The sequence below is a fragment of the Ascaphus truei genome, chromosome 12 (genome assembly GCF_040206685.1).
Source record: "Ascaphus truei isolate aAscTru1 chromosome 12, aAscTru1.hap1, whole genome shotgun sequence".
NCBI lineage: Eukaryota > Metazoa > Chordata > Amphibia > Anura > Ascaphidae > Ascaphus > Ascaphus truei.
The window spans coordinates 30,225,580-30,253,251 of NC_134494.1; the positions used below are offsets into that span (position 1 = coordinate 30,225,580).

The following is a 27,672-nucleotide window of genomic DNA, read 5'->3' on the forward strand; positions in this document are numbered from 1 at the left end:
TTAGCTACTGTAATGGTTCCCCATATTAAAATACACATTGAATGACATTTTTCAGAGCATGTTATTGGCTCTCTATGGGGCTTCTTTGCATGGCTAGCAGATTTGTGGGGAAAGACACAGGATTATATTTAGGATGTAAATACTGTGGCCTAATGAAATTCAATGCAAAACTATGTTCCGAAGTTTCTTCTAATTACATCTCCTATGGTTACACTAAGTTTGTTGCAATTTGAAGTTTAATGCTTTTCTGCAGTCATCTTCCAAGCATGTTTAATGATATTTTGAAAGATCACATGAATCAATGTTAATCTCATCCCCAGTTAGATAATGCTGCAAAATAACTTGTCGTACTTGCTACAGTACTGTACATTGTATCAAATAGAATGAAACATATTACCTCTAAAGGAACTGATTGCACTGCTGTTTTGCCGGGGTAAATAATTGTCTTGTTTTTTTTTTTTATCATGAGCATTTCTTCCATTGTAAGGCGATAAACTATTTCATCTTCTTGATTTGATGATGCCGTCCTGTGAACATTTCATTGTCACTGAAAAATGATGATGATGATTCTTAACAAATGCTTCATTAAACTAACAATGACTCGCTGAACATGTAAAAGTGACCAATTTTAGCCAGGTGACTCTTGATTGGGGTGAGTCAGTACAATAACTCTGCCTCCTTAGGGCTGTTCTATACGGCGTGCGCTTGCTACGCCGTGCGCGCGCGCGGCAGTTGTAGTTGGCTGAGGTTAGTCAGCTTTTCTATAATGGTGCAGCGTGCACGGCAGTGAGCGTGGAAACCGGCCGACAGGGGGGAAGATGAGGAAAATAAAGGATTTGCGCCGCTGAAGTGTGTGTGTGTGTGTGTGTGTGTGTGTGTATATGTATGTACAATGTTAATAAACAATTTATTAAAGTATTTCTTTATTTCAAAACTTATTTAACACACACACACACACACACACATACACACACATACACACATACAGTACCTCACTCGCTCACAGCATACACACAAAAAGCGTGTGGCACGTGCAAGTGCGTTCGCACAGGCACGCGCGCACAGCACACACACTATAGAACGGTCCTTACTCTTACATATCACAAGTCAAGGTGGAGGTTTCATGAGTCACAGAACCATTATGCAAATTCATGAACTGGCCCTATTCTATTCTCGTGGTATATTATATATATATATATATATATATATATATATATATATATATATATATATATATATATATATATATATATATATATATATATATATATAAAGCAGAAAATAGCCGTGTTAGTCCAGTTGTGATAGTGCAGAATAAATTAGTTCTTCAGTATTAGGTGATACCTTTTTTATCGGACTAACAATTTATGCCATAAGACAAGCTTTCGAGAGTTCTCCTCTCTTCTTCAGGTCAGCAATACTGATATACAAAGGATACACTGTATTAGCCATTGAATCCTTTGTATATCAGTATTGTATAGTGTTATCTATGCTTGCTGTGTGGTTTTATATTTACTAGGGGTGAGGCCGGCCTTGTAGGTTCAAGGGGTTATTGTTAACCCTTGTTCTACATATATTTTGTGCTTATTGGCTTTTTCCCTTGCCTTGGGTATTAGGGGTCTATCAGTATCTTCATAGGGGATTTCCCCTGTCTGATACCTATTCTATCACAGGAGGATGTCAGGGTTTGTTTTAATATTTTTTGTATTTTATGTTTGATTATTTGTGCTGTTAAATAAATCATAATTTTCTTTGATATTTGTTCTGAGTATACTTGTGGCTGAGTTGGGACGCTTTTCTTTTTCTTTTCATTGTTATATACTGTATATATATATAAAAAAAATCTGTCTCCGTCCTCCAAAGCAGAGACAACAAATGGCACCAGATTTAAAAACAAAAGATCAATAGCTTTTTTTTTCTTCTTTGCACCACTTTTTGCCCCAGTTTTTCAGTTGAGAGGCCTTGATACATACCCCCTAATGCAATTATATAGTGTTTTCCAACAGCAATTGTACTTTAAAGGAATTTATGGACCCAACAACCTTTGAGTCCATTCCTAATTCTGTCATCTTCATGACGAAAGCAGGTGGAAGAACAAATATATTACTATTAACCATTTATAACTGGATACAATGAAGTATAAATAGATAAACGGACAATGTTGTGTATTCAGTAGAAACATCTTCTCCACTCGTCCTTCATCTGCGGGTATTATAAGAACACAAATGATATCTTCTAATTGTGTTTATTTTTAGTACAGGCCACAACAAAGTATTCATGCTAACAGTTCTTATAATACATTTTTAATTTAGGTTAATTGCTCTCTTAATGCTGTTATCCATTTTTCTGTTTAAAGAAAAATGTTGTTTAAATGTTGTTGATCCATTGTTGTATTACTGTACATTAGAAATCTGTGCTTAAGCACACGCGCCTTTATTTTAAGACTAGTTTGTGTATGAGCATTTCAGTGTAATGGTGGCTTTCTGGAGTTTGTAATGTAATTGTATTATATTGTAAACTATGGGTTCCAGTTTATACGCAGACTTAAGCCTGAAGGGAATACTGTCAGTTTCACTTCAGTATAGTGATAGCCTTTTCTCCTGTAGTAGATGCGTTGCAGGCTGTAACATAATGTAGTAATGGAATCTTGGCTGGCCTCTGGCATTATAAGTTGTATGTCTCTTGTCCTTCGTTTTCCCTCCACTTTGCTGCCTGAAGGGCCAGCACTTCAGCTTTAATATGGAGCTCTGGTCTCTTCAGCATTGTAAGGCTACGGCCCCGCAGCCTGCGCTGCACGAGCGTCTGCGAGACTGGCGGTGCGTGCAGCCGAGTCCCCCAGTCTGCAGGGGGCCAGGTGGGGGGCCGTCGCCATGATGTCAACCGGCAGGTTCGCCCTCATTGGCTGAACCACCGGGGGGGCGTGGCCTCGAGCTCCGTCGCGTGTCCTGATCTCAATTCTCTTGAGAGCAGGAGAAACTGTTGGCGCAGCGCGGCAGCCACCCCTGGCAGTGGGCCCGGCCCCATTGTGGGGCGGCTTGTCCCTTCAGCGTCCGCTACAGTGGGTGCTGCAGTAGCCTGCGGGGACCTGGCCTAAGGGTTGGGTCGTAATATTCATTGTGAGCAACGTATTACTTTTTTTTTCCTTAAGCTTTATTGTCAAATATCATAAAATAATATAATTTACCCACGAGTAAGGTTTATCTTTAGTGGCCGTACCTTAACTGAGTGCCTTTTTAATTAAAGTAATAATCCCCTCCAACACACACTTAAAGGTAAATTCGTGTTCTGATGTAGCCTTTTTCTCAAAGCATATCCCTTTTAGGCTAAGGCCCCGCTGCACACGCCCGCACGCCCCCCTTGCTTGCCGACGGCACGTGCAAGTCACTGCACCGCGATTTGCGGTCTGCAGATAACTTTTTTCAGCGCAGGGGTGCGTGTCCAAAACGAACGGGTGAGCGCGGCCATGACAGGGGGGGCGGGCCTAAACACAGAGCCCTATTGATTCCGGGCACAGCAGCTGCCTGCATGCAAGTCCGCAGCACGGGCATGCAGGGGCAGCCTGCGAAACAGGCACCAGAAGGGGGAGGGGAGGGAGAGGGAGAGCTATGCACGGCTGCCATCTCAGACTTTCCTCCCAAGCCGCATCCCTCCCGTAGCTCCTCCCCTCCTCATTTGCTCACTCGTGTACCACGTGACGCGTCAGCACTTCTGATCACCAGAGGCTTGTAACTCCGCCCGGCCGACGCTACACAGCACACCGTGAGCCACGTCGGTAGGAGGCAGCGGGGACCACCAGACTGAAGGCAAAGGGCGCCGCCGACCGCAGCGGGTCCTCAGCCTTAAGTAGTCCCAGAGCTCCCAGTCCATGTGCAAGACACCAACTGCAGGCGTCTTTATGCTTTGTGACTGCTCGAGGTCACTCTTTTACTCGTTCCTTTCATCCACTTGTCTGAATTAAATCTATAACGCCTGATAAAGGGTGAATGTGACCCCAAAACTTATATATTATATGCCCAGCTTTTATTCCTATTTTGTTTTTCTTAATAGAAGATGGCATAAACAATGCCTAAACAATAAAGACGCGATATTGATTCTATTCTGCTTGTTGTTTAAAGCTTCCCACTGGAGTGTCTATGCCACTTGTCGGACTTTTGATCTAGCACAGATGGTGATTCTACAGTTAGGGAAGACAATGGGAAAGATGGTGCGGTATTATATGCTGCTGTGTTGCAGTGAACAAGAAGAAGAATGCATGTGCAAATGTAGTACAATTGATTACCAATTCTTTTACAAATCAATATCTTTATCTATTTAGCTATAACTGTCACCAGTAACCATAAAACTGTTAGCATTCCTCTTCTTAGATGCATTGTGATGGCCACAGACATTGTTGATTAATGACACGGGCTTGTGGAGATGAGGCAATTTGATAAGACAATTAGTACTTAAACAGTTATGCCAAGAGGTCAAGACCTTCATTTGATATTGCTATGTATATGGATGAGTTTCCAATGTTCTACATCATTTCTCTTCTACTGTTGATGCAGTGGAGCAACATGGTATATTTCTGCAGTGGGGCAATGTAGTTCCATATGTCTAGAAGAAGTGTTATTTGTTGAACAAACTATATTATTTGAAGGCTGTGATACATTAGACATTTGGTAACTTTAACTATGGAATCTGAAGACTAAAGAACTGTTTCATGGCGTAAACAGTTCAGATTTATTTTGAACGGTCCTGCAAAAAAAATATATGTGTAGACACGTTTTTCTCCAAAATAGTAAGATGTTGTAGGCTTCTGTAATGAAGTATTTCATCCGGAATTCAGGATGTAAACGAAAAGGTGGGTCAACTTGCACAAAAATGATATCGCCTAAACTGGAACAAGTGAACCACAACACTACCGACAAACTAGATTTTCCCATTCTGTTCATGCAGCATCAACCTATGATCAACTGTGATCGAACGCTTCAGGGTTAGGCTAAATAGGTTAAATAAAGAAACGGGAAGCAATAATATTTCAGTGCCTTTCTTTTTCTTCTCATCTTCGTATCGGGTCAGTACCTATGGCTTGTATGACTGCAATAATAACGTTGACAAGACCTTGACCACATGCCAGTGCAGCCGTTCCCTTGAAATGTGCTATGTGCTATGTGTAAGCTATTGTATTTTGGTGATGAAAAAACTCTGCGGCAGTCCATAGTTTATTTTTAGTGTGATAAACTGATCTGGCAAAGCCTGCTTCACTGAAACAACAAGTTAGTCTCCTGGCGGAGCAGTCCGTGCTCAAACAAACAGTGACATAATTCTCTTGGATCTCTCACTTCAAATGAGCAGGGAGTAATGTCAGAAAGTCATTATATAGAGATTATATCCAGTACAAATGATGTGATTATTGTTATTTATGATCACATCTAGATAACATGCCCCAAACACTAAGCACTGTACAGATATTAATAATAGGGCAAACAAATACAATTATCTAGGGATAAGCGCCAAATCATGGAGAAAAATGACTCTAGGTAAAGCGATGCATTCTAGGACACCGCTTTTAAGCTAAGCAATCTCAACAAAGTTAAAGCAATCACCTCATTAAACTAGATTTTCTGTACATTGATAAAGCATTGTTAACAATTATATGGCGGTGAAAGTGCCAGCCTAAAGTGTAATCGACAAAATGTTTAGCAGCTTCATAACTTGAAGTGTAGAGTTGTTTTCGGGTTGTGATGCATTTTAGTGGATCAACATGATAGTGCTTTATACTGTGGATAGATGTAGATTAACTTTCAGTACATACATCCCTTCTCTAGATATAAAGCACTGCATATGAAGAAGAGACTTGTGGGGTTTAAAAGCTGCACTCTGCAGTTACACAGAACTGCATTCATCATACTGTGTAGTTGAGCAAACCATTATCTAGTATTATGAACTACAGTAGCATGCGATGTTTCATGGTACCACATGTATTACTACTGTGAAGCGCTATGTACATTAATGGCGCCATATAAATAAAGACACACAATACAATACAATACAATACAATGGTAACCTTAAATTTAAGCATACCTTTTTCAGGGACTACCAAATATGGTTTATATTGTATATTTTCTGCTGGTGTAATTTAACTTTAGAATCCCTGCAACAATATGATCAAAATATTATAAATGGTACAGAAGATACTTTATTCCACAGTTGTTATCCTGAAAGAAAATTAGGAGGTTACTCCTAAAATCGCATGGAAACTCCCAGGCACTTCAATAAGTGTGATAGTGAGTTACTACTGACCTTGGATAAAAATCATTTTGTCTCTAACGTCACAGAAACTCACTCGGTCATTAAAATCTGTTGTATAAAGTGCTGTGTACCCTGTCGGCACATAAATAATACTTATTTTTTTTATATGTCTTTGTCATATGCTGACAGAGTTTGGGAGAGAAAGACATGCCTGGTAAATATGATCGTTCCTTTCTTATTCTAGGGTATAACTTTTGTGCAGAAGGATACAGATGTGGTGAGAACGCCGAGTGCAAAAACTGGAACACAAAAGCCACTTGTGAATGCAAAACCGGTTATGTCCCGATCCAAGGGGATCCAGCTTATTGCGAAGGTAAGAACTAATAATAACAGCAGAGCCATTTGTATGAACATCAGTATTTATTTTGTATTCAGACAAACTGTCTCTCTGCGATATCATCCTGGATGGCCCTCCGCCGACTTAAACTTAACATGACAAAAACAGAGCTCCTCATACTTCCTCCCAAACCTGGCCTTACTACCTCCTTCCACATTACTGTTGGAAGTACCATCATTCACCCAGTAGCCCTAACACGCTGCCTAGGGATCACACTCGACTCCTCTCTCACATACTCCTCTCTCACATTCTCCTCTCACATTCAAAACGTCTCTAAAACCTGTCGTTTTTTCCTCCGCAATATTAGAAAGATTCGCCCTTTCCTCGACTGCTAAAACTCTGACTCAGGCCCTCATTTTCTCCCATCTCGACTACTGTAACCTCCTGCTGTCCGGCCTTCCTGCCTCTCAACTGTCTCCCCTACAATCTATCCTTAACGCTGCTGCCTGAATCACTCTACTCTTCCCTAAATCTGTCTCAGCGTCTCCCCTGCTGAAATCACTCTCCTGGCTTCCTATCAAATCCCGTATCACACATGCAATCCTCCTCCTCACTTTTAAAGCTTTACACTCTTCTGCCCCTACTTACATCTCATCCCTAATTTCTCGCTATGCACCATTTTGATTCTGCTCAAGGATGTCTTCTCTCTACCCCCTTTGTATCTAAAGCCCTCTCCCGCCTTAAACCTTTCTCACTGACTGCCCCACACCTCTGGAATGCCCTTCCCCTCGATACCCGACTAGCACCCTCTCTTTCCACCTTTAAGACTCACCTTAAGACACACCTGCTTAAAGAAGCATTTGAGTAGCACCGTAGATATCACTAGACACATGATACATAAAGCTTCGCCCCTGCAGAAGCACTTACCAAAATGCCCTCCTACTGTTTCTGTACGTTCCTCTTACATACTAATTAGATTGTAAGCTCCTCAGAGCAGGGACTCCTCTTCCTAAATGTTACGTTTGTCTGAAGCACTTATTCCCATGACCTGTTATTTATATTTATTTATTATTTGTTATTTATATGATTACCACGTGTATTACTACTGTGAAGCGCTATGTACATTAATGGCGCTATATAAATAAAGACATACAATTTTAAATGCATTTGGAGGGAGTGGGTGATTTTAACTAGTAGTTAGACTACTGTCATATTGTATGGTGTAAGTATTACTGTCCATTTCCAGCATTTCAGAGCTCTTACCTTGATGGAATACGAATAGCATTCTCTTCAACAGAATAGTACATAGTGCAAAGCACAGACATACAGTATGTAGGACTGACATGTTCATTTCATGTTGTCTCCCCCCACTGTGTTTTAATCCATAGCAACAACCAGAAGGTGGGGACCTTTGTGGTGTTAGTGGTTTTTATGCTGGTGTTTGGCATGAACCATAAAGGCATTAAAGAGTTGGTTGGGAATAGTCACCACATGTAACTTTTTGAGGTATCACTATATTGTTTTCTGGTTCAGAACGTCTTAGAGGTTTGGAAGTGCATAGTCTAACCCCGTGTTTCTCTATATCTGGTTATACCAATTCTCATGGATATCACTTAATATGCTGTTCTAGATAACAAACAGAAAAGATCCATATTAACCCTGTTGCTGCATTTGGAGCCTGTTCATTGAGTGCAGTTGATACACATTTTAGAAAAATAAAGACTGCACAACACAGACTGTATAGATATTGGATCTATTTGTGTGTGTGTGTGTGTGTGTGTGTGTGTGTATATATATGTGTGTATATATATGTGTGTGTATATATATATGTGTGTGTGTGTGTGTGTGTATATATATATATGTATATATATGCAAATACAACTGTATGCTCATCTGCATGTATTATCCAGGTCTGCAACCCCGCCTTTCCCCATCATCACCCAGCATACAGCACTTCCACTGTAGCAAGGGATTCTGGGAAATGACATGCAAATGAGCACACAGTATATATATATATATATATATATATATATATATATATATATATATGTGTGTAAATACATATATATATATATATATATATATATATATATATATATATATATATATATATACAAATACAACTGTATGCTCATCTGCATGTCTTAGGCAGGTCTGCAACCCCGCCTTTCCCCATTATCACCCAGCATACAGCACTTCCACTGCAGCAAGGGATTCTGGGAAATGGCATGCAAATGAGCACACAGTGTCACTTTTTGCCTCAAAAACCATTTTTAACATGGTTCCCTATAGGCATGCTCATGCATGAAATGCCCAGGGGGATGCTACTACATAGGTGAGACAGGGCAGGGGCTAAACAAGAGAATGAACCTGCATCGCCACAGCATCACACGCGGTACAAGAGACAGTCCTGTTGGCGAACATTTCTTTGACTCTGGCCATAAGATGAACGATCTGAGGGTTGCCATACTCAAAGGTAATCTTAAAACCCCGAAAGAGAGACGGTTGCATGAATACAAATTTATGCAACTGTTTGGGACACTTAGCAGTGGCCTAAACAGAGATCGAAATTTTATGAGTCATTACTGACACTAGTGAACTCTCGTCCCATGAGCGCTAAAGGTCATGTCTGTACATACTGTGCTATATGTATGCACACACAGCTGTCTCTCACACATACTAATACTCCTTGTTTTTCCATCCCTATACACCAATAGGGCCCACTAAGTATCCACACACACTTTTAGTTGTGCTACAAACTCTCACATTTCCACACCCACCCACACCATTTATATCCACTCCCACTCCACACACACCTTGTGTAAAGCACTGTCGAAAGCTCGCACAAATAAAAGCATTTCGTTAGCCACAGAACGGTATCATCTATTTATTTTTTGATTATTGAAGCTCGGCTAACATGGTACTGATACCTCTACATGTATGTATATATATATACATGTAGAGGTATCAGTACCGTGTTAGCCGAGCTTCAATAATCAAAAAATAAATAGATGATACCGTTCTGTGGCTAACGAAATGCTTTTATTTGTGCGAGCTTTCGAGATACACTGATCTCTTCTTCCGGCGATGTTACAATGAATGAAGCAAGGATAACATTCCAAGAGACACTGTTTTCAAGTTATCCTTGCTTCATTCATTGTAACATCGCCGGAAGAAGAGATCAGTGTATCTCGAAAGCTCGCACAAATAAAAGCATTTCGTTAGCCACGAACGGTATCATCTATTTATTTTTTGATGATATATATATATATATATATATATATTTAAATATATATCTATATCTATATCTATATGTGTGTGTGTGTGTGTATATATTCAAATAAATGGTAAATCTGTAACATGATGCCAGGCTTAATAATATACACGCGCACACGCACACACGCACACGTACACACACACACGTGTGTGTGTGTACATGTGTATATATTATTAAGCCTGGCATCATGTTACAGATTTACCATTTATTTGAATGCTTGCAGAGTACTATTTATCAGTACATTGCAGTGTGTCACGAGATAACAATAGCAAGAGTCACAGCTGTAAAAATACATTTATAAAAATGTCTAAGCATCTAAGGTTGGCAGGATTTCTGCGCTGACAAACAGCTCTGGGCTCTGCAATGTGGGCAAAATGGTTTCTGTTGAGAATTCCATCTATCCGAATATCTGTATCCTTACTGAGACTGTTTTGTCAATTGTGTGTCTTCTGCAATTGCTTCTTGTTAGCAAGATAAAAGGGATATTTTATCAAGATACCTTTTTATGGGAGCCCTGTAGGGAAAATAAGATAAAGATTGAGGTTTTTTTTTGTGTGGCAATGATTGACTGAAAACACAATAGATACACGGAGGGAAATTATTTATGATTGCATTGCAAGAATGGGGATTCACTATAATTAATGAGGATAAATGGTAGGCATTATTGTAACTTGGGTATTCTTCAGCTATCATGCAAGGTTGCCAAGGAACTGTTTGTTTTGAAAGACATTTTACTGCCAACACAGTGAGCCAGAAAATTGTTTTCCCAAACACAAAATGTAAGGCTGTGTGTGTGTGTGTGTGTGTGTGTGTGTGTGTGTATCTACTATATATTTTGGAAAGTTGTTTGTCTGTTTGCTATGTATTGGACACCTCCTTAAAATATTGTAAACACATTTTTAAAGATGGTTCCTGAGATCAAGGAGCAGATTTTGGATACAATTCACCAATGACATAACTGATGATATCACATATGACGTCACAAATGTCATGATCCCATCACCCAACCCTCAAGCTACCATTTCATCTTGGTCACTCTGAAAATCCGATTTCCAACATTAGCAAAAATACAGGCGCAGTCAAAGTTCTTCAAAGGTGCGAGACGGTGGTTTGGAACAAGAGTACAATGTCCCACAAAAAACCCACATTTTTAGCAGGGGATTTTGCATTAAGAAACTAAAAATGTCAGTATTTTTTGGTTTTGTAGAATTCCCGGGCAACACTGGGATGGTATCTGTCTTATCTGTCTTATCTGTCTCTCACACCAAAACAGGGGTGACTGTGGCACTCAGACAGATAAACATAAGAGAGTACTTGGCTTCACAGCGTGCATGTGAAAGGGCCAGGATCACTCACTCCAAAATCACAGCACTCCTCAAGATATGAATAAAAATTCACATTTTTAATCCATCAGTTCGCAAGAAAATCAAAAAGAATGGGCAATGTTTGGGACCCAAACGGTCCTTTTGCCCAGCTCCCACTACAGTGGGATCTCCACTGTCTCTTTATAGAGAGGCAAGAGGCAAATTACACGCCACAAATGCGCTCTACGTCCAGTCCTACGGTGGCCTAGAAAGTAATATACAGTAATTCAATTCAGAGGTTTCTACCACCCACGCTGCTGTCTCGTAGTGCCCCTAGCAACTCATACAGAAACCATAGTAACTACCTGCAGCGTCCCTGGATACGGAGACAGATTGTGGAGCAAATCATGTGATGTCACTCCAGCTTGCTACATGCGAGGCATATTGAGCTATTGGATTTCCTATGTCTCCATGCAAAACTCTGTGCATGGAGGGGCTTGGAGAACAATACCAGAAGAATGGAGCAATGTCATAGTTATCCTCATCCACAAGGAAGGAGACAAAGAAGACCTCTAGAACTACAGACCAATAAGTCTACTTCCAATCACTTACAAGTTTTTTTATGAAAAACTGCAACCGATCCTGGGCTTCGCCTAGCCTAGAGAACAAGCGGGATATTGCAGTAGATGTGACACAATGGACCACATCCAAGATGTGATTTCTCAATGTAATGAATATGATCTACCACTTGGCTTAGGATTCATAGATTGTGAATAAGTATTTGTTTCTGTCTACAGCTCAACGGCTCTAAATGCATTTAGAAAACCGTGTTGTAGAAGCATACATTGATATTATAAAGAACATTTATGAGAATGCTGCATTGAGAAGTAAAAGGAATCAAAATCAACAGTGAATACTTGCGTCACCTATGATTTGCAGTTGGTATTGTTATTTTTGCCACAAGTCCAGAAGACCTCAAGCAACAAATCGGGGAACTCACAGAAGCAAGTAAGAAAGTAGGCCTCCATATGAATCTCAGCAAAGACAAAGTGATGTTCAACAAATGTGCCAACTTTTTCTTAAATGTAATAGTCTTCAACTTTTCCTTGTTCTATGTTTACCTGGGCCAGCAAGTAACAATCGATGGAAACCTTTTGAATTAAATCAATAGGATGATGGAGTGCATTTGGAAGAAATAAGAATTTTTCAAGGGAGCCTTCCACTGTGCCCCAAGACGAAATTCTTCGACCAGTGTATTCTTCCTGTGCTCATGTATGGATGTGAGAAGTGGATCCTAAATGTGAAGATAATTTAGAGGCTTCAGACAACTTAAAGTATGGCGAGATGTATGATGGGTATTACCCGAAGAGATCAGAAAAATAAGGAATGGGTTTAAAACCAGACAAGTCTGTGACATCACCATTTTTTTAAATGGCAGTGGGCCAGACATATATGCATGATCATCATCATCTTCAGCCCTTGTCTATCCACTGCTGGATGAAGGCTTCCCCAATGATCTTCCAGGTACTGCACAAGCCACTCTTCCCCACTCTGCTCCAACAAATTTTCTGATTTCATTCTCCCATCTTACTTTTGGTCATCGTCTTGGTCTTTTAATTTCTCTCTTGGAATCAATCTTTGTCCACCGATGGTCATTTCTCCTTGCCATATGTCCAGCCCATTGCCATTTTTAATTTCTTCACTCTTGTCGTGATGTTACACACTTTTTTATTTGGTTTCAAACCCAGTAACTATTTTCCTCTCTTTTTGGGTAATACCTAATTCTATGTGCCTACTCTGATTTAAAATATTAAAGTAGAAAATGTTAATAAAAAAAGAAGTTGGGAAAAAGCTGAAAATGTTATTGGCCTTCAATCGACATCTTCTGGCTGTCTCTTGTACAGTTTCATTCTGTAAATTAATTGTGAGATTGTTACTTATTAATAAACAAGAAATACATCCTTAAAGTACACTGTCTATATGCATGCATATGTTGGTCTTCGAATGTCGGCAAATGTGTGTTCTAATGGAACGCATATGTGGATAATTTGGGAATTACAGTTCTACTGTATGTAAACATACTGTACATATACCTTGATTATCCACGGGCAGAGGCTGAAAATTGGGTGGCAGCACGCCATTGTAGAAGTTTTGTGATTAAGTTTATGGTGATGAAAGGTGTGTGCTGCCCAAGGTTGTTCGACTCGATCATGTTGTTGGGTTATAGGTTGTAGGTTCATTTTAGTTTTCGTAGTCGGTTGGTCCATGGTATTGGGGCAAGTACTCGGGTGGGAGCAAATTGGAGTGATCGGTTTGGAATTTTCTATTCAATCTTTTTCCTTAGAAAGTTGCCCATAGTCGAACATACCCGTCCATTATGTTTAGTGCCCAGTACCGGCCCCTTTTGGCGGTGCGCGCTATTCTAATAAAGCAATAACTAATACTTAAGTTGTGTTCGAATAGAATTATTGCAGTCTTTTTTTCCCTGTAGAATGGGTACTTTGTAGTGATATAATGATAGATGTCGGATAGAGTTGCCTTCTTATCTGTACTATCTTGAACGGCACAATATATCATATATGCGTAAGTGTAGGCCGGTTTTGTTCGCATTTAGAAAGTGCCATGTACGAACAGACTGAGACGTGTAATTAATGCATAATGATTTGAGTAAAGTGTAATACTGCTTCAGTAGATAAGTACAAGGTCATTAAACAAAGAAAGGCAGTGTTTAAAGTGAGACATGTCTACAGTGTTTCTTGTTTTGACACCTGTGGGGTCCCTACTGTAGCATACAAGGGCACAGATACTTGCAGCTCCCTTAAGGTCACTGAGTATGCTAGGCGAAGATATTCAATGAGCCACCTGCCAGCCATGTACTAAACAACAATAACATAAATAACCACACAAATAATTACTCCGGCTATCCGTAGCCGAACCTTGGCTCGGTCGCAGACAACAAAGTGTTAACGCAGATGTCACCATGCACCTTCTCGCGGTCATGTTAATAGATCTGTAGAAGTAATACAGATGGGTGAGCCCAACCGCAACCTAACCGCCACTGTCCTCTTAGGGTTGCCTATACTGAAGCCTGTGCTCACATTGAACCTGCCTGTCCAGCAGGTTCTCATTGCATCCTAACCTCCATGCAAGCTGTTTCCACTCCCTCCTTGTCAGTGGGTAACTTAAGTCGTGCACCTCCCCTGGATAAGACTGGAAACTACCAGGGGATGAAGTCCCGAGAGTTATTTTTTGTCACGAGTTTTGTTAAAGCACCTTATGTTTCTAAAAGTTCCTAGCGCCCATCTTTTTCTCCATACTTTCATCCACGCCCAGTCTGCACCTAACCAGCACCCTGCAAAGGCCTCAGAGACTGAGCATTGCCATTTTATACTGTATAACTAATCTTATGTGACCTCCTTTAGAGCCAGCTAAGGAGGGCTACAATTGTTCTCTACATTTGGCTGCACCTCTCTGTTGACATCAGAACCATACACACTGGGGAGAAGGGAGAGAGAATTTCTGTAGGGGGGGGGGGGGGAACTGCTCCTTTACAGTTTAGGTTATCAAACAACATTTGAACAAAATGTACACGTTCTTGTAGGGAAAAGGTGCGAATTGTAAGCGTCCACCTTACAGTACTGAAACATTACAAAATCATTGACGTACGAGAATTAGAATCTTTAATGGAAACTGCGACTCAAGATTAATCTTGGTGCCTCTGCCTTGCTGCTTTAATATCTACTAATACTAATCAAAAGCTGAGCCTTTTGTTAAATGGATATTAGATGCTCATGATGTGTGACTTTTTCATCTAAGGTCTGGCAAGCAAAGTCATGATTGTGATGACAAACTGTACACTGGGGACTGCTTTATTCGAGCGATTTGCCTAAAAATGTGAGTTGGTTTGTGCTTCTAAAAGAATCCCCTCTCTCGCAAAGGAATCCAACAAAATCTGCTAAAGTGAGATGTATTATTTTCATTCTGTTAATAGTTGGAAACATTGAAAAGTCAGTAACAGGCAGATTTTATTGGTCTAACTCTAGAATTACTGTAGTTCCTATACCCACTGTGGGCATATAGAGGTGATAGTGTGTGTGTGTGTGTGTGTGTGTGTGTGTGTGTGTGTGTGTGCGCAGTGTCGGACTGAAACATAATTGAGCCCCAGGTAGATTGAAAATTTGGCGCCCCTGTCAAACTTTTTTATTTTTACTGGGGCGCCACGTTTTTAGTCTGCCCGGATGTCAGCGTGGGGCCTACTAACCTTTCGCTGTCTTTGAATGTCCTCGCTGTTCGTCTCTCCCCAGCCGCAGGTCGCACATGCAGGCGCCGCTCCGATGCCATTTGTGAGCGTGCTGTGCATGTGCCCGCCATTTCTATGTGCGCCTGCCCAGCAAGGGGCTCAACTTGGCTGTCGGTACACATTTTTTAAATTTCCCGTTCACCGCGGGGGAGTTATCCTGGCTGCCGGCAGCCAAGCTGGGCGTCCTGTGCGCGCACGGGAAGCGTCGGAGCGGCGGCACCCTGCAGCTGGGGAAATCGAGCAGTGAGGGTGGTTGCGGAGGGCTGTGAGGTGACCTGTGGTGCCCCTTTTATGTTTGTCCCCCAGACAGGTGCCCAGCCAACCTGCCCCTTATTCCGGCCCTACGTGTATGTATATATATGTTGCCAGGTTCCCTCTCTAGGTTGTGCCCCTTGCTGTGTACCTCCGTTAGTGCAGGAGAGTTGCGGCCGGTTGCGGGGGCGTGCGGATGCTCGGTCACGTGTGTTGGGAGCTCCGAGGGATGGGGCGTGCAGTATGCGCCGATAGGGCGATCGTGTCGCCGGGGGCTCGAGTGATCGCAGAGAGAGAGCCGCCATCTTAGGGAAGCTTGCGCATGTGCAGAAGAGCGGTGGCGGCCATTCGAGGTCGGGCATGCGCAGTGGAAAAGCGTGTGAACACTAGTCAATCAGGGAAGGCTCAGGGACAAGGCTACAAGTCCCATGAGCCTTAGGAGTGTCCCACCTGACGCCAGGGAGCGAATAGGAGCTGTGGAAGTGCTGCAGGGAGATATAGGAAGTGTGTCACAGGAGGTAGCGGGTCAGAGTGTGGCAGGGAGAGGTAGGGGACAGAGGGTCCGTGTGGAGGGCAAGTAAGCCTCTACACTAGGCCAGCATATACTCCCCTATGCCCAAGATAGGCCCTGAGTCATCCCTAGCTTGTGGCTGCTACAGGGGCAGGCCTAGTTTAGGGAACGGATCCCTGTAGTGAATATATATATTAGGGACACAGCAGTTGCTGGACTCCTTGCAGAGGGGGTTGAGATCAGGCCTCACTGAAGAGACTGCAGAGACATTGCCTTGGTGGGATCACCTTGACGACGTTGTGGTGAGAGGGAGGATCGGCGAATCCTTTGTGAAGCTTCATCAGACTGGGTGCTGTTGCGCCCGGCAGGTACAGTCGACAAGTGCACCAACATACCGGTCTATACCCAGGCACCGATCACGCATATAAGGGTGGGTTCTTTGGGAACACTGTGGGACTAGTGGCCAAGGGACTTTACACGCTGTGGAACTCTTGGGGACTCTGTGTGAGATACACATTTCTCTGGACACGGTGTAGGACATGGTGGTTGGTAGCAATTCAGGATAATAAGCCCTGCAAGGCGTATGGTAACTGTGTATCTGTAACTTACGCATAAGGGAGAGTAATCCCATAATCTGTATCTATCGCTTCACAGTAAAGGTTCCGCTATTTTAAACTGTGTGTGTGTATTGTTGTGTCCTGTGAGGGGCTGCTTCCGCTCTGCTGGGATCCCTCGCAGGTGGAGGCGCTGCACCAGAGTAAGTATACACCCCAGGTTCTCCATGGCAGAGGCTCAGGCTCCTGGAGCCAACAGGTATAAGGGCAGCACTCGCTAGTTTCCGGTGTTTTAAGGGAAACACCGTTGCACATGTGTGTGTGTGTGTGTGTGTGTGTGTGTGTGTGTGTGTGTGTGTGTGTAGCCAGCTTTTCCCTATTTCCAGTCTGCTCACAGGAAGCCTAAGCCTCCACCACAGGGAGTCTGGGGTGAGTTCTTTCTTCTTGTGTGCAGCGCCTCCACCTATGAGGGAGCCCAGCATTGGCGGGAAAACGCCTCACAGGAACCAATACACAGTAAAGAATAATACACCAAACAATGTATATAACTAAGGTTTACTGTATACACCTACTAACACATAGAATAACAGAAATAAAGGCAGTCCTCGGTTATCCAACAGAATCTGTTCTGGAAGTAGCGTTGGATAGTGAAACCATTGTAAAGTGAGTCCCATGTTAATCAGTGGCGGTGAGCGTTGTATAACGCATTCAGGCGTCGGATAATGCATTCCGGTGTCGAAAAATGGCCCATAGGGTTGCATTGTAAAGGGTTGGATATGCCATTCGTGGTAAAGTGAAACTTGGATAGCGAGGACCAGCTGTAACTGTACCCATAGTATAAATCCAATGACCCAATACGTGGTGGTTCCCCCCAAAGCACTGAGGGTGCTATGGCACCAATACCCCTGGTGTCCTGTCCCATCAATTCTTACCCAAGTGTGAAGTAACGCTACCCCTGTGGATGTGGGTGCATGTTGGGTACCTGCTTGGGTACTCCAGTACCCAGGTGCTGCTTGGTGTAGTGAGTTGGAGCGGATCCCACGCAGCGGGGCCTCCAACACAATTCCCCTCTCTCCTAAGGGGTCCGGATCCTCCTTGCCGTGTGAGCTCCAGCTGGAGGGCCTCACAGAATGTCTATGGCGCCTGTACTGCTCCCAGGCTGCAGGGCACTGCGTGGCCGGCCGGTCACTGGTGCAACAGTACTGGTAAGGGGAAGAGTCCCTCTAAGGGGCCTTCCCTACAATACTACTTTGCTAGTGTCTCAGGGCCTGTCTGGGGCCTTGGGGCAGAGTTCTGACCTAGTCAACGGGCTACTGGCACCCTGGACGCATCTGTCCTCTCGTCTCCTGGAAGACTGACTCGCGGGCTTTCCGCGCGCGGAGGATATCCTGTTCCTCCTGTATTTATCACCCTATTGGCTTGGACAGCCCCATGTTGTTTTCCTACCCCAGGTGGATTCTGGGACATGTAGGCCTGCGGCTGCATGTGCAGAGCTATCCTAAGATGGCTGCCGCCTCCTGCACTGCACATGCATGCCTCGCCGCACTGCGAATGCGAGACTTACAAAATGGCCGCCCCCACCTCCCGATCGCGCGGAGCTTCGGGGAACCACTGAACAGCTCCCCCGCACTGGAGGCAGTGTTATATATATAATATATATATATATATATATATAAACATGATGATGATGATGATATATAATCATCATCATCATCATCATGATAGTATCATTTTACTGGTTCTACATACCACTAAATAAAGACCTCAAACTAAAGCAGGTAGCATTGAGCATATGAGATGGAGTGAATGAAAATTGCCAGACACAGGGATTTTGCTTAGGATGGTTTAAAGATTTCCCCTGAATCAGGCCCCATTAGATTTGTTAATAGAAGCTGACGATAGGTCAGCATTTTTTTTTTTTATATATATATATATATATATATATATATATATATATATATATATATTTTTTTTAAGCTCGAATGAAAAAACTACAGAAAACGAATGGCAGGGACAAATATGCAATTACTGTCATACATTCCTCCGCAGAAAATGTGCGGTTAATCCAGTATCACTGCTGACACACAGCTCAGCTGAGACATTAACAGGAGCATCACCATGGAGCTGGATGCTTGCTGGTTCTGTTTGATGCCAGAAAATCCATAGCACAGTCATGCACGTATATATCTTAACGAACAGATTATAATGATCATTCACCTGTCAAACCCTGAGAGTCCTGAAGGGCTGAGCTGCAAATGATTACTAGTGTTATGACTTCTTTGTACTGTGTATCACAACAGATGCAAACACATTCACACAAGGATGTTGCATGCAAACTACAATGTATATTTCCTTTTGACGACCATAACATATTTGTGACATACGTGATAGTTTTAGGTGTAGAATTTCCTGAGTGAATTTCACCGGACAATATCTGGTCATGGGGTTTTAAAGTATTATTATTGTGATTTAATACATGGCATAGTACGCAATGTCAATGCTTTTAAATGCAGAGGGAAACAGATTTCGGGAGAATTGTAAAGCGACAATATTTTAGAGGAGATGTAGTAGAGGAAAAATTGGGCCGTTCCACTACTACAACATATACTGTATGTGGTCCAATTAACTTTACCACATCCACTACAGTTGATTGGAGCATACTTCTACTTAATATTTTAGAGCACAGGACACAGGTTAATTTTATATCCACCAAACAGGCCAATTGGGCTGTTTTCAGCCAAAACGCTCCATTGACTTCAATAGGGCGTTTTCGTTGAAAACAAAACGATTGGCCACTTACCACTTCGCCGGATGTAGAAGAAGTCTCACAGTGTTGATTGATTGGACCTAATGTGGATTACAATTAGCTATAAACAATCATAGCCAGTTTAAAACCCAGGCTCGCAGTATTGTATGTTTAATTGTGCAAATCGAAGATGTACTGGGAAGGTGACCTCAAATATACAACCGTAAACAAAGAAGCACCAATGCACGTCCAACATGACAAACTATTTGGTTCATTTCTATGTTTTTTCTTCTGATAAGTTCTGTATGGGTCATTTATTTCAACCGTCTGGCCAAAACATATCACAGTAGACCCTGTCAATAGGGCGTGAACGAGGAATTTTATAGTAATTCCTCGTCTTCATAGAGAAAACAAAACAATTACAGTCGATAGCATGGAATGCAGAGGTGGATTGCCCGATAGGCGCAAGCCTGAGGCGGCAACATTTTGGGGCATTAAATCCCCCTCCCCTCCCATATACAGAGTTCCCGCTCGCTTGCCACTGATTGCCAGTGGAGAGTGTGAGGCATCTGTACAGTTCTTACCTTGTCCTTCGTGCCGCCCTCCTTCAGCGCCAAATCTCACGTTACCATGGCAAAGAGATGCAGTGTGATGCCGCAGCGTCATTTGATGCTGAAGGAGGAGGGCGGCACCAGGTAAGTGCCTAAGGGCGGCAGTTTTCTAAATCCACCACTGGTGACGTGTATGTGGTGCCTAAGGGGTTACAATTTAGCAGCACTATAAGTGCTGTTTGTGAGCTAAAGGGCTGCTAAAAAAACAGAATTACACTAATAAATATCTAAATATCTAAAGTGCAAAAAATACCCAAAGGGCACAGTATAACATTAGTGGCGTAGGACCTGCTCATAGGGTCGACCTTGACGTGGTTGTATGTTTGATCTGTTTTGGCCAAAGGATTGAACTATATGACCCATACTTATGAGAAGAAAAAACATATAGAAATGAACCAAATTTTTTTTCATATTTATGCGCATTGGGACTTCATCAGGGATTACACTGAATATTCAGGCATATGGGCATTTTATATCCTTACCTTGCAACAGGTATCTACTCTTTCTAACGTTTTGTGTGGGGAAGCCCCTACAAAGATGTGTGCGCAGCTATAACTACCATTTGATCGCCCAATATCGTGTGTTCTGGGTATGACAACTTTCAACCAAATGTTATATATTGTGCTATTAGAAAGCTTTATCTTTTTTTTATCCTCCTTTTTTTTCTCTGACAAAGCATAATGCAGTTATTTATTATGGCAGCAGATCTCCACTTGCGTTGAAGCCTAAACCATTATTAAAGGAGCTATCTCCCCAATCTAAAATCAATAGTAAGTGGTGCAACTTCCCACTTGACCTTACATTTCCCTTGACCGTTGTATTACAGACTTCTTATAGCCAAAGACCTGGCTTCTTCACTGGTTATGAAAAGCATCATTGGATCATTGCAAAAATTACATTTTGATGTCATATTGTGTGAGCTTTTGAGTCTACTTGGGTTCGGTCTTTGGATGTGCCACTTAATGTAGCAATGTCTTGCTGCTTGATCCTACAAATCATGTCTGTTGATGGAGGCATACGAGGAGACGGGTAAGGTTTTTGAAGCACATGCATTATAGTGCATTATAGTGCGTAATGATGGATAATGTGCTGTAGTTCTAAAACAGAATTGTAATAGACTTCTGAGAGAACAACTACTGTCATTACAAAAGGTGACATGAATGGCAGGGAAGAATTTGTGGAATCCTGGCCTTTTTTTTGTGTCAAAATAGAGATAACCTATATGCAGCTTTTCTAGACCTTTCGCTGCTGGTATAATTTCATTATTTCTTTCATGTGCTATAGACCATTTCAAGTCACCCATAACAAATACAATGTATCTGGTCAAATGATAGCATGTGTCACTAATGCCTGGAGTAAACAAAACACGGATATTAGAAAGACTGAACTGTTACTGACTTGGTTCCAATTATTTCTGCATGACACTTGTAACTGACTGCAGAAGGAACTACTTCACATGAAATGGATTTGTCTTCATTTTAACTTTGATGGCAGAAAGACAGAAACCTTAAATGAAAGGATTAATAAGAAACCTCTTGTATGTTCTTGGTATCTGTCTGACCAAACCAAAGTTGTTTTCTTGTAAGGTCGATGAGTTATCTTGCTCCTTCTCTGCTGCAAAAGCATGTTTCTGTTTTCTTAATATTGTTATGTCTGCATCACGTCGCAGTATCTTTTAGTCCCAGATTAAGGCAGGAAACATTGTATTTCTCTACACAGGGTTTATTTACAGTGTTAAATTATACACTAACAGGCCCACCGACCCTTTAAATCAAAACAAATCATAAAAATAACACCTATTCCTTCATAGGAGTCTAACTGCAGAGTTGCTGCAGCCCTCTCTAATGGTAGCCGCTAGCTAAGCTTCTTGTCGGCTCAAAACGTACTATTATCTTTAAACAATATACACAGTCTCTGCACTTCAATATAGTGTTTATCTATTGTCTGTTTCTGTTGGGGCTCCAGGTAATTCCATCTGGACCCTGCGAGAGTTCAGAGAATCCCTCTTCTCTGTAGTTCCAATGTTATGGACAGGACATCCCTGCTTCAGCGCAGTCGTCCTTCATTCTTCTTTCTGGGAATAGGACCATGTCAGTCCCAGCAGACTCTGCGACCACCGTCCAGCGGGTCTAGGGGACTGTGCCAGCCTCTTCTTAGCTGGGGAGCTCTCTCTCTCTCCTCCCTTCTGTGGGGAAAAGCAGTCTCTCTCTGAGCAAGCCATTTCCTGACTTTTAACTCCCTGTGAAATCAGGAGTCCAGCCTGCTCAATTAGTTGTAGCTGTAGCAAGCTTCTACAGTGGACTTTAACCTCCTGCACGCTGGAAAGTCCACTAGCTGCACTATTCCATGACCTATAGACAGTGATTGTATCACAGTACATAGACTAGTGATTTTCCACCTTTTTTTTGGTTAAGAAACCTAGAATTTGATTGTGAAAATTCTGGGGAACCCCAACCCTCTCTCCCTCCCCCCGTCCATCCCTCTCTCCCCCCTGTTCGTCCATCTTTCTCTATTCCCCTCTTTCACACTCCTCCCTCTCTCTGTTGCGCCCTTACACTCCCTCCCACTTCCCCTCCTTACGCTCTCTCCCTCACGCACTACCCTTCTTCCCCCTTACACTCCCTCTCTCTCTTCTCCCCTCACTCTCCCCCTCTCTCTTCTCCCCTAACACTCTCTCCCCCTCACCCTGTCTCCCTCTATTCTGCTCCCACTCTCCCCCTCCACGCTCTTCCCCGCCCCCTTACAACCTACTCTCTCCCCTACACTGTCCCCCCTCTTTCTTCTCCCCTTATACTCTCCCTCTCACACTGTCCACCCTTACACTCTCCACCTCCCACTGTTACACACTCTCTCCCCCTATATCTTCTCCCCTCTCTACATTGCCCCTTAGTCTCCCCCTCTCTATTGCCCCCTTACTCTCTCTCCCCCTATCTCTTACACCCTTACTCTCTTCCCCCTCTCTCTTGCACTATTACTCTCCCCCTCTCTCTGTTGCCCCCTTACTCTCTCCCCCCCTCACACATACACATACACTTACATACACATACACACACTATATTCACAAGAAGCTGGCAGTCTGCTAATGCTGTACCATGCTGTGAAGTCCTGCAGCCAGCCGCTCCCCAAGGAGGCATCTCCCCCACCCCTACAGCTCGCTGCTGACAGCCGGAAGTTGAATGTGGTGCAGTGAGAGGACGAATTGCAGTGACCAGGTGGCGTCATTTGATGCCACGTTGCCATGGCGTTACGTCAGCTGAATTTAGGTCCGTTACAAAGGCCTCACGCTGAAGAGCGCCGGGCCTCTGTAACCGCTGCACTCCTCCCTCCCTCCTGCCAAAAAAAATCTTGTGCACCCCTGCTTTAAAGGATCCCTTTGCGCCCCACCCCTTTTTCTACATGTATATGAAGCAGAGGGTCCCAAGAGCTGGACTGCGTTGATTTCAGCTGTAGGGTACCAAACCAGTGGTACCAAAAGTATCAAACCAGTGGTTTATACCAGGGGCGGATTGAAAGTGAAATGTGGCCTGGACATTTCATTTACCTGCCGGACCTTCTCCCATGACGTCGCCGCGTCACGTGATGGTGCATTGTCATGGCAATGCGTCGTAATGTGACGTCGAGTCGCCATGACGTCGCAGCATGTCAATGGAGGAGGGTTGCTCTCTTAGAGGCCCCGCTCTCTCCCTGGCAATCATTTCCATTGCTGGGGGGTTTCTGTAACCGTGATACATAGCGCAGCACCGCGGGTGTGCTCCGGCCCATGGACCCACCAGGCATTTGCCCAGGGTCCCGATGCCCCAATCCGCCCCTCATTTATACCAATGTTTTGGTTTAGACCAAGACGTAATTTAATTTTTCTGTCCATGGTTTACATATGCATTCAGCTCAGTTGCCATACGGTTCTTTGGTGCAGTTTGAAATCATAAATACCAAGTGTGTTATTTGTTAATATGTTGTGTAAAATATTATGACAGCTAATGTTACCCAATAAATGTGTCCACTGGCAATTTGATTTTCTGACATCAAATAACATATAACTTCAGATTGCAGACACTTGTGACTTTGGATAAGTCACTTTAACTCCTTATACCTCATATGCAAAAACAATAGATTGTAAGCTCTTGAGTGAAGGCTTGGTAACCAATTGTGGGATTTCCCCCAGAGCAGGGCTGCTGCTAGGGGGCTGGGCAGCTTCCTCCATCCTGATTGGCTGCTGCTGTGTAATGCAGCCAATCAGGATGGAGGTGGCAGGAGTCTGGGGACTGGGGCCAAAGAGCAGAGGAAAAGCAGAGAGAGGTGAGGCTTTGTCCTGTGTCCTGAGTCTATTTGTTCTGTTTTGTCCGTGTGTGTGTGTGTGTGTGTGTGTGTGTGTATTTGTACTTGTACTTGTACTGTTTTGTGTGTGTTCTCTGGCTGTCCTTTGGGGGTGTTAATGACAGGGAGGGGGGGTGAGACAGGATGAAGGGAGGGGGTGAGAGAGGATGAAGGGAGGGGGGTGAGAGAGGATGAGGGGAGGGGGTGAGAAGATAAGGGGAGAGAGGATGAGGAGGAGTGAATCAATCTTGGAATTTGTAGGAGGAGCAGTAAGATCAGTATTGCTCGCCATGTACAGTATGGCTGCAGGTCAGTTATTTATAAATGATCTGACCATTACGTCATTTGTTGTAAATTTCACTCAACGCATGCACCGATTTGCATCAACTTGCACTATTTCATATTCTATTTCCTAGAAATATCCTCGGAAGGGCGCTCATCCCAAGACCCCTCCCCAGATATTTTACGAAACAGAGTATAAATTGGTGAATACTTGGGGTGAAATTTAGAAAAGAAAAATGACATAAGTCACGTCATTTATAAATAACATTCTTCCCCACCAACGATTCTCGCGCGCGTCGCACCTTTCACCATTGTGTCCAGTATTTTTGGACAAGCCACCTAGCAACCCTAGCTAATATAATGAAATTAGGTTTCAAATAAACCAATTATCGTAGTTGAAAATTGATTATGAAAAGCAGAACAAAAATATAATGTGGGTATTACTCGCAGTTACACTTAATATTTCTACCTACGAATTGACACGGCGGTCACCCGTTCATTTAGTCGCATAACTGGCTAACAGCAGATGCTGCTGACTTTTCATATTTTAATATTTCTGAGTAATACCAGTCTCTTGTGGTGGCCTAATTTTTATAGCCGAATATTGCAATCGGGCCCTATTATATCCTCCTGATTCTTGTTCCAAATGTTACATCTGAATGGTTACCGTGGCGACCCTATAATAACACGGGAAAGTGTGATTTTTCACTCCGATACATTAGTTAACGAGGAGAGGAATTGGCTCCATTTCTCTTCTAAATGCTCCAGTATTATTCACAGTTCACCTCAGTTGGTAAGTTCCTTTTGTTAATAGTTTTCACTAGTCTCCATGCTTTATTTATGCTGTATTTCAACAAGCTATTACACTCATTCAATTAAAAATGTGCCTGAGTATACATGTTTGGTGAACCGGTAATGACACAATATGACTGCAGCTCTATATTAAAATGTGCCACTATCTCGCACCTTTGTGCTCGCTCGGCGCTTTTATTCTGCTGTTAAGAAAAATGGGGATTTGTATCCTGCAGAAGCAAATTAAACTCTTATCTTTACTGGGCACCATTTACCATGCAGCTCTCAAAACAGAGCTCACAAATCTAGCGTTTTAAACCGAGTTGGAGCCTCTGTTTTGTAATAGCTGCACCCTTTACTGAGGAATTATGCCTCTTAAAGATGCAGTCCCAGTTGGCAACAATGACATTTATTGGGTTTGCCAGGTGTCCCGTATTGAACCAGGCTGTCCTGTATTTGGACACGGCACAGTTATTGCTCTCATAACTTTGTCAGAAATGCCAGTTTTTTTTTTTGGCTAGGACAGGGGTGGCCAACTCAGTCCTCAAGGGCCACCAACAGGTCAGGTTTTCAGGATATCCCTGCCTCAGCACAGTTGCTGAATACACACTGATGCAGCCACCTGCAGGGATATCCGGAAAACCTGCCCGGTTGGTGGCCCTTGAGAACTGGAGTTGGCCACCCCTGTGCTAGGGCCTCCCCTACCCTCCGACCCCCCCCATATAAACAGTAGACGAGAATAGGGCACATTTTAAATGTATTACTTCATAGTCCTGAGAAGATTTAAGATTGAGGGCTGTATTTGCTGCAACGTTCTATCCCATAAAACATCTTTCATGACCACAATACGCATTTGTAGCCCACTCACTTGAATATGCCATAAGGTGTTCTATAGAATAGCAGCACCTATTTAATATGGGCTTTAATCTGGTCCTATATAATTTACTACCTACTGTATAACCCTGCTGAGACATGCAGCGCGTTTTATGCTGAGACATAGGAGTGATTTTTTATTTCTCCAGCATCTGCCTCTTGTCGTCTTAGTCTGTGTGCTGTCCCCTTGAGTTATTTCAGTTGTTGAGATTTATGGGACTCTTCATTTCAGTTTATAAAAGGATTAAAATGTATTTGGAAAATGTTTTCCAAACTGCATTGTAAAACAAGTGACATTACAGCAGTCTTGAGGAATGTAGACCATTACAATGAGATTTTTTAACTCCTAACACAATTTATCTTCACTCCAGGTAGCTTCGTTTAGCAGCTGCTGTGGTGCTCTTTTGTGATCCCTGAGCAATAAAGGCCTATATTATGTCACACGACAGTGCTAGACATATTATAGTTTGTCGTTTTAAATTGTTCAACCCCCTTTTTTTTCCACTGGATTATACTGTAAATATGGAGAAAAAGATCAGATCCAGAAGGACTTTCTAGTGAATTTCAGTATACACAGTATGTGGTTAAGGATTCAGAACATTTTGCTCCGTTTCATAACCGAACACTTTTTTGTCTCTAGTAAGTAACAAAGGAGGGAGAGGGAGAGGGAGTAGGCCATATGATACCTATTAGTGAACCAACAAGCTGTTGATATGTGACAAGCTTTCGTCCTCTCAGGGTCCTTCATCGGGTATGGCAGAAATACAGAAATCCGATGAAGGACCTTTAGAGGTTCGAAAGCTTGTAACATGTCAACAACTTGTTGGTCCACTAATAGGTATCATACAATCTACTCCCTCTCCCTCCTTTGTTACTACAGTACATGGAAGGAAGGACCAACACGGCTACTCACCCTTCTTTGCTTGTCTCTAGTAATGCAATGGGAATTAAGAAATGGTTGGGACAGACCCCAAGCTTTCTAAAACATGGAGGGAGACCAAGATATCTAAGAGAGTGTTTCACAGCAGATAAGAAAATGAGTAGACACGATGGGGTTCCTACCTGTCGTTATTTTCTGTTTCTTTGGTTCAATGTGAAGTGACACAAGCTGTGAGCACCATTAATGAGATTATAATAAAGTACTTAAACTTTTCCTGTCCGGCGACACCCAACTGCCACCAGGTTTTCAACATTTGCAGCCATATGATTACTTTATTAGTGATCACGTGACTGAGACTGAGTAGAAGGCGCTCCACTTCCGTCTCATCAGGTCAACTGCTCCGAT

At 42.7% G+C, this 27,672-nt stretch overlaps 1 protein-coding gene across 6 annotated transcripts in view; it reads left to right on the forward strand.

Annotated features, from left to right (window-relative positions):
• Positions 1-27,672, forward strand: part of NELL1 (neural EGFL like 1) — a 515,249-nt gene that overhangs the window by 208,112 nt on the left and 279,465 nt on the right. For all 6 annotated transcript variants that reach the window (XM_075567201.1, XM_075567205.1, XM_075567202.1 and 3 more), the window contains one exon: positions 6,479-6,607. In XM_075567201.1, the coding sequence (XP_075423316.1) occupies positions 6,479-6,607 (129 nt within the window). The remainder of the gene's footprint in view (positions 1-6,478; positions 6,608-27,672) is intronic.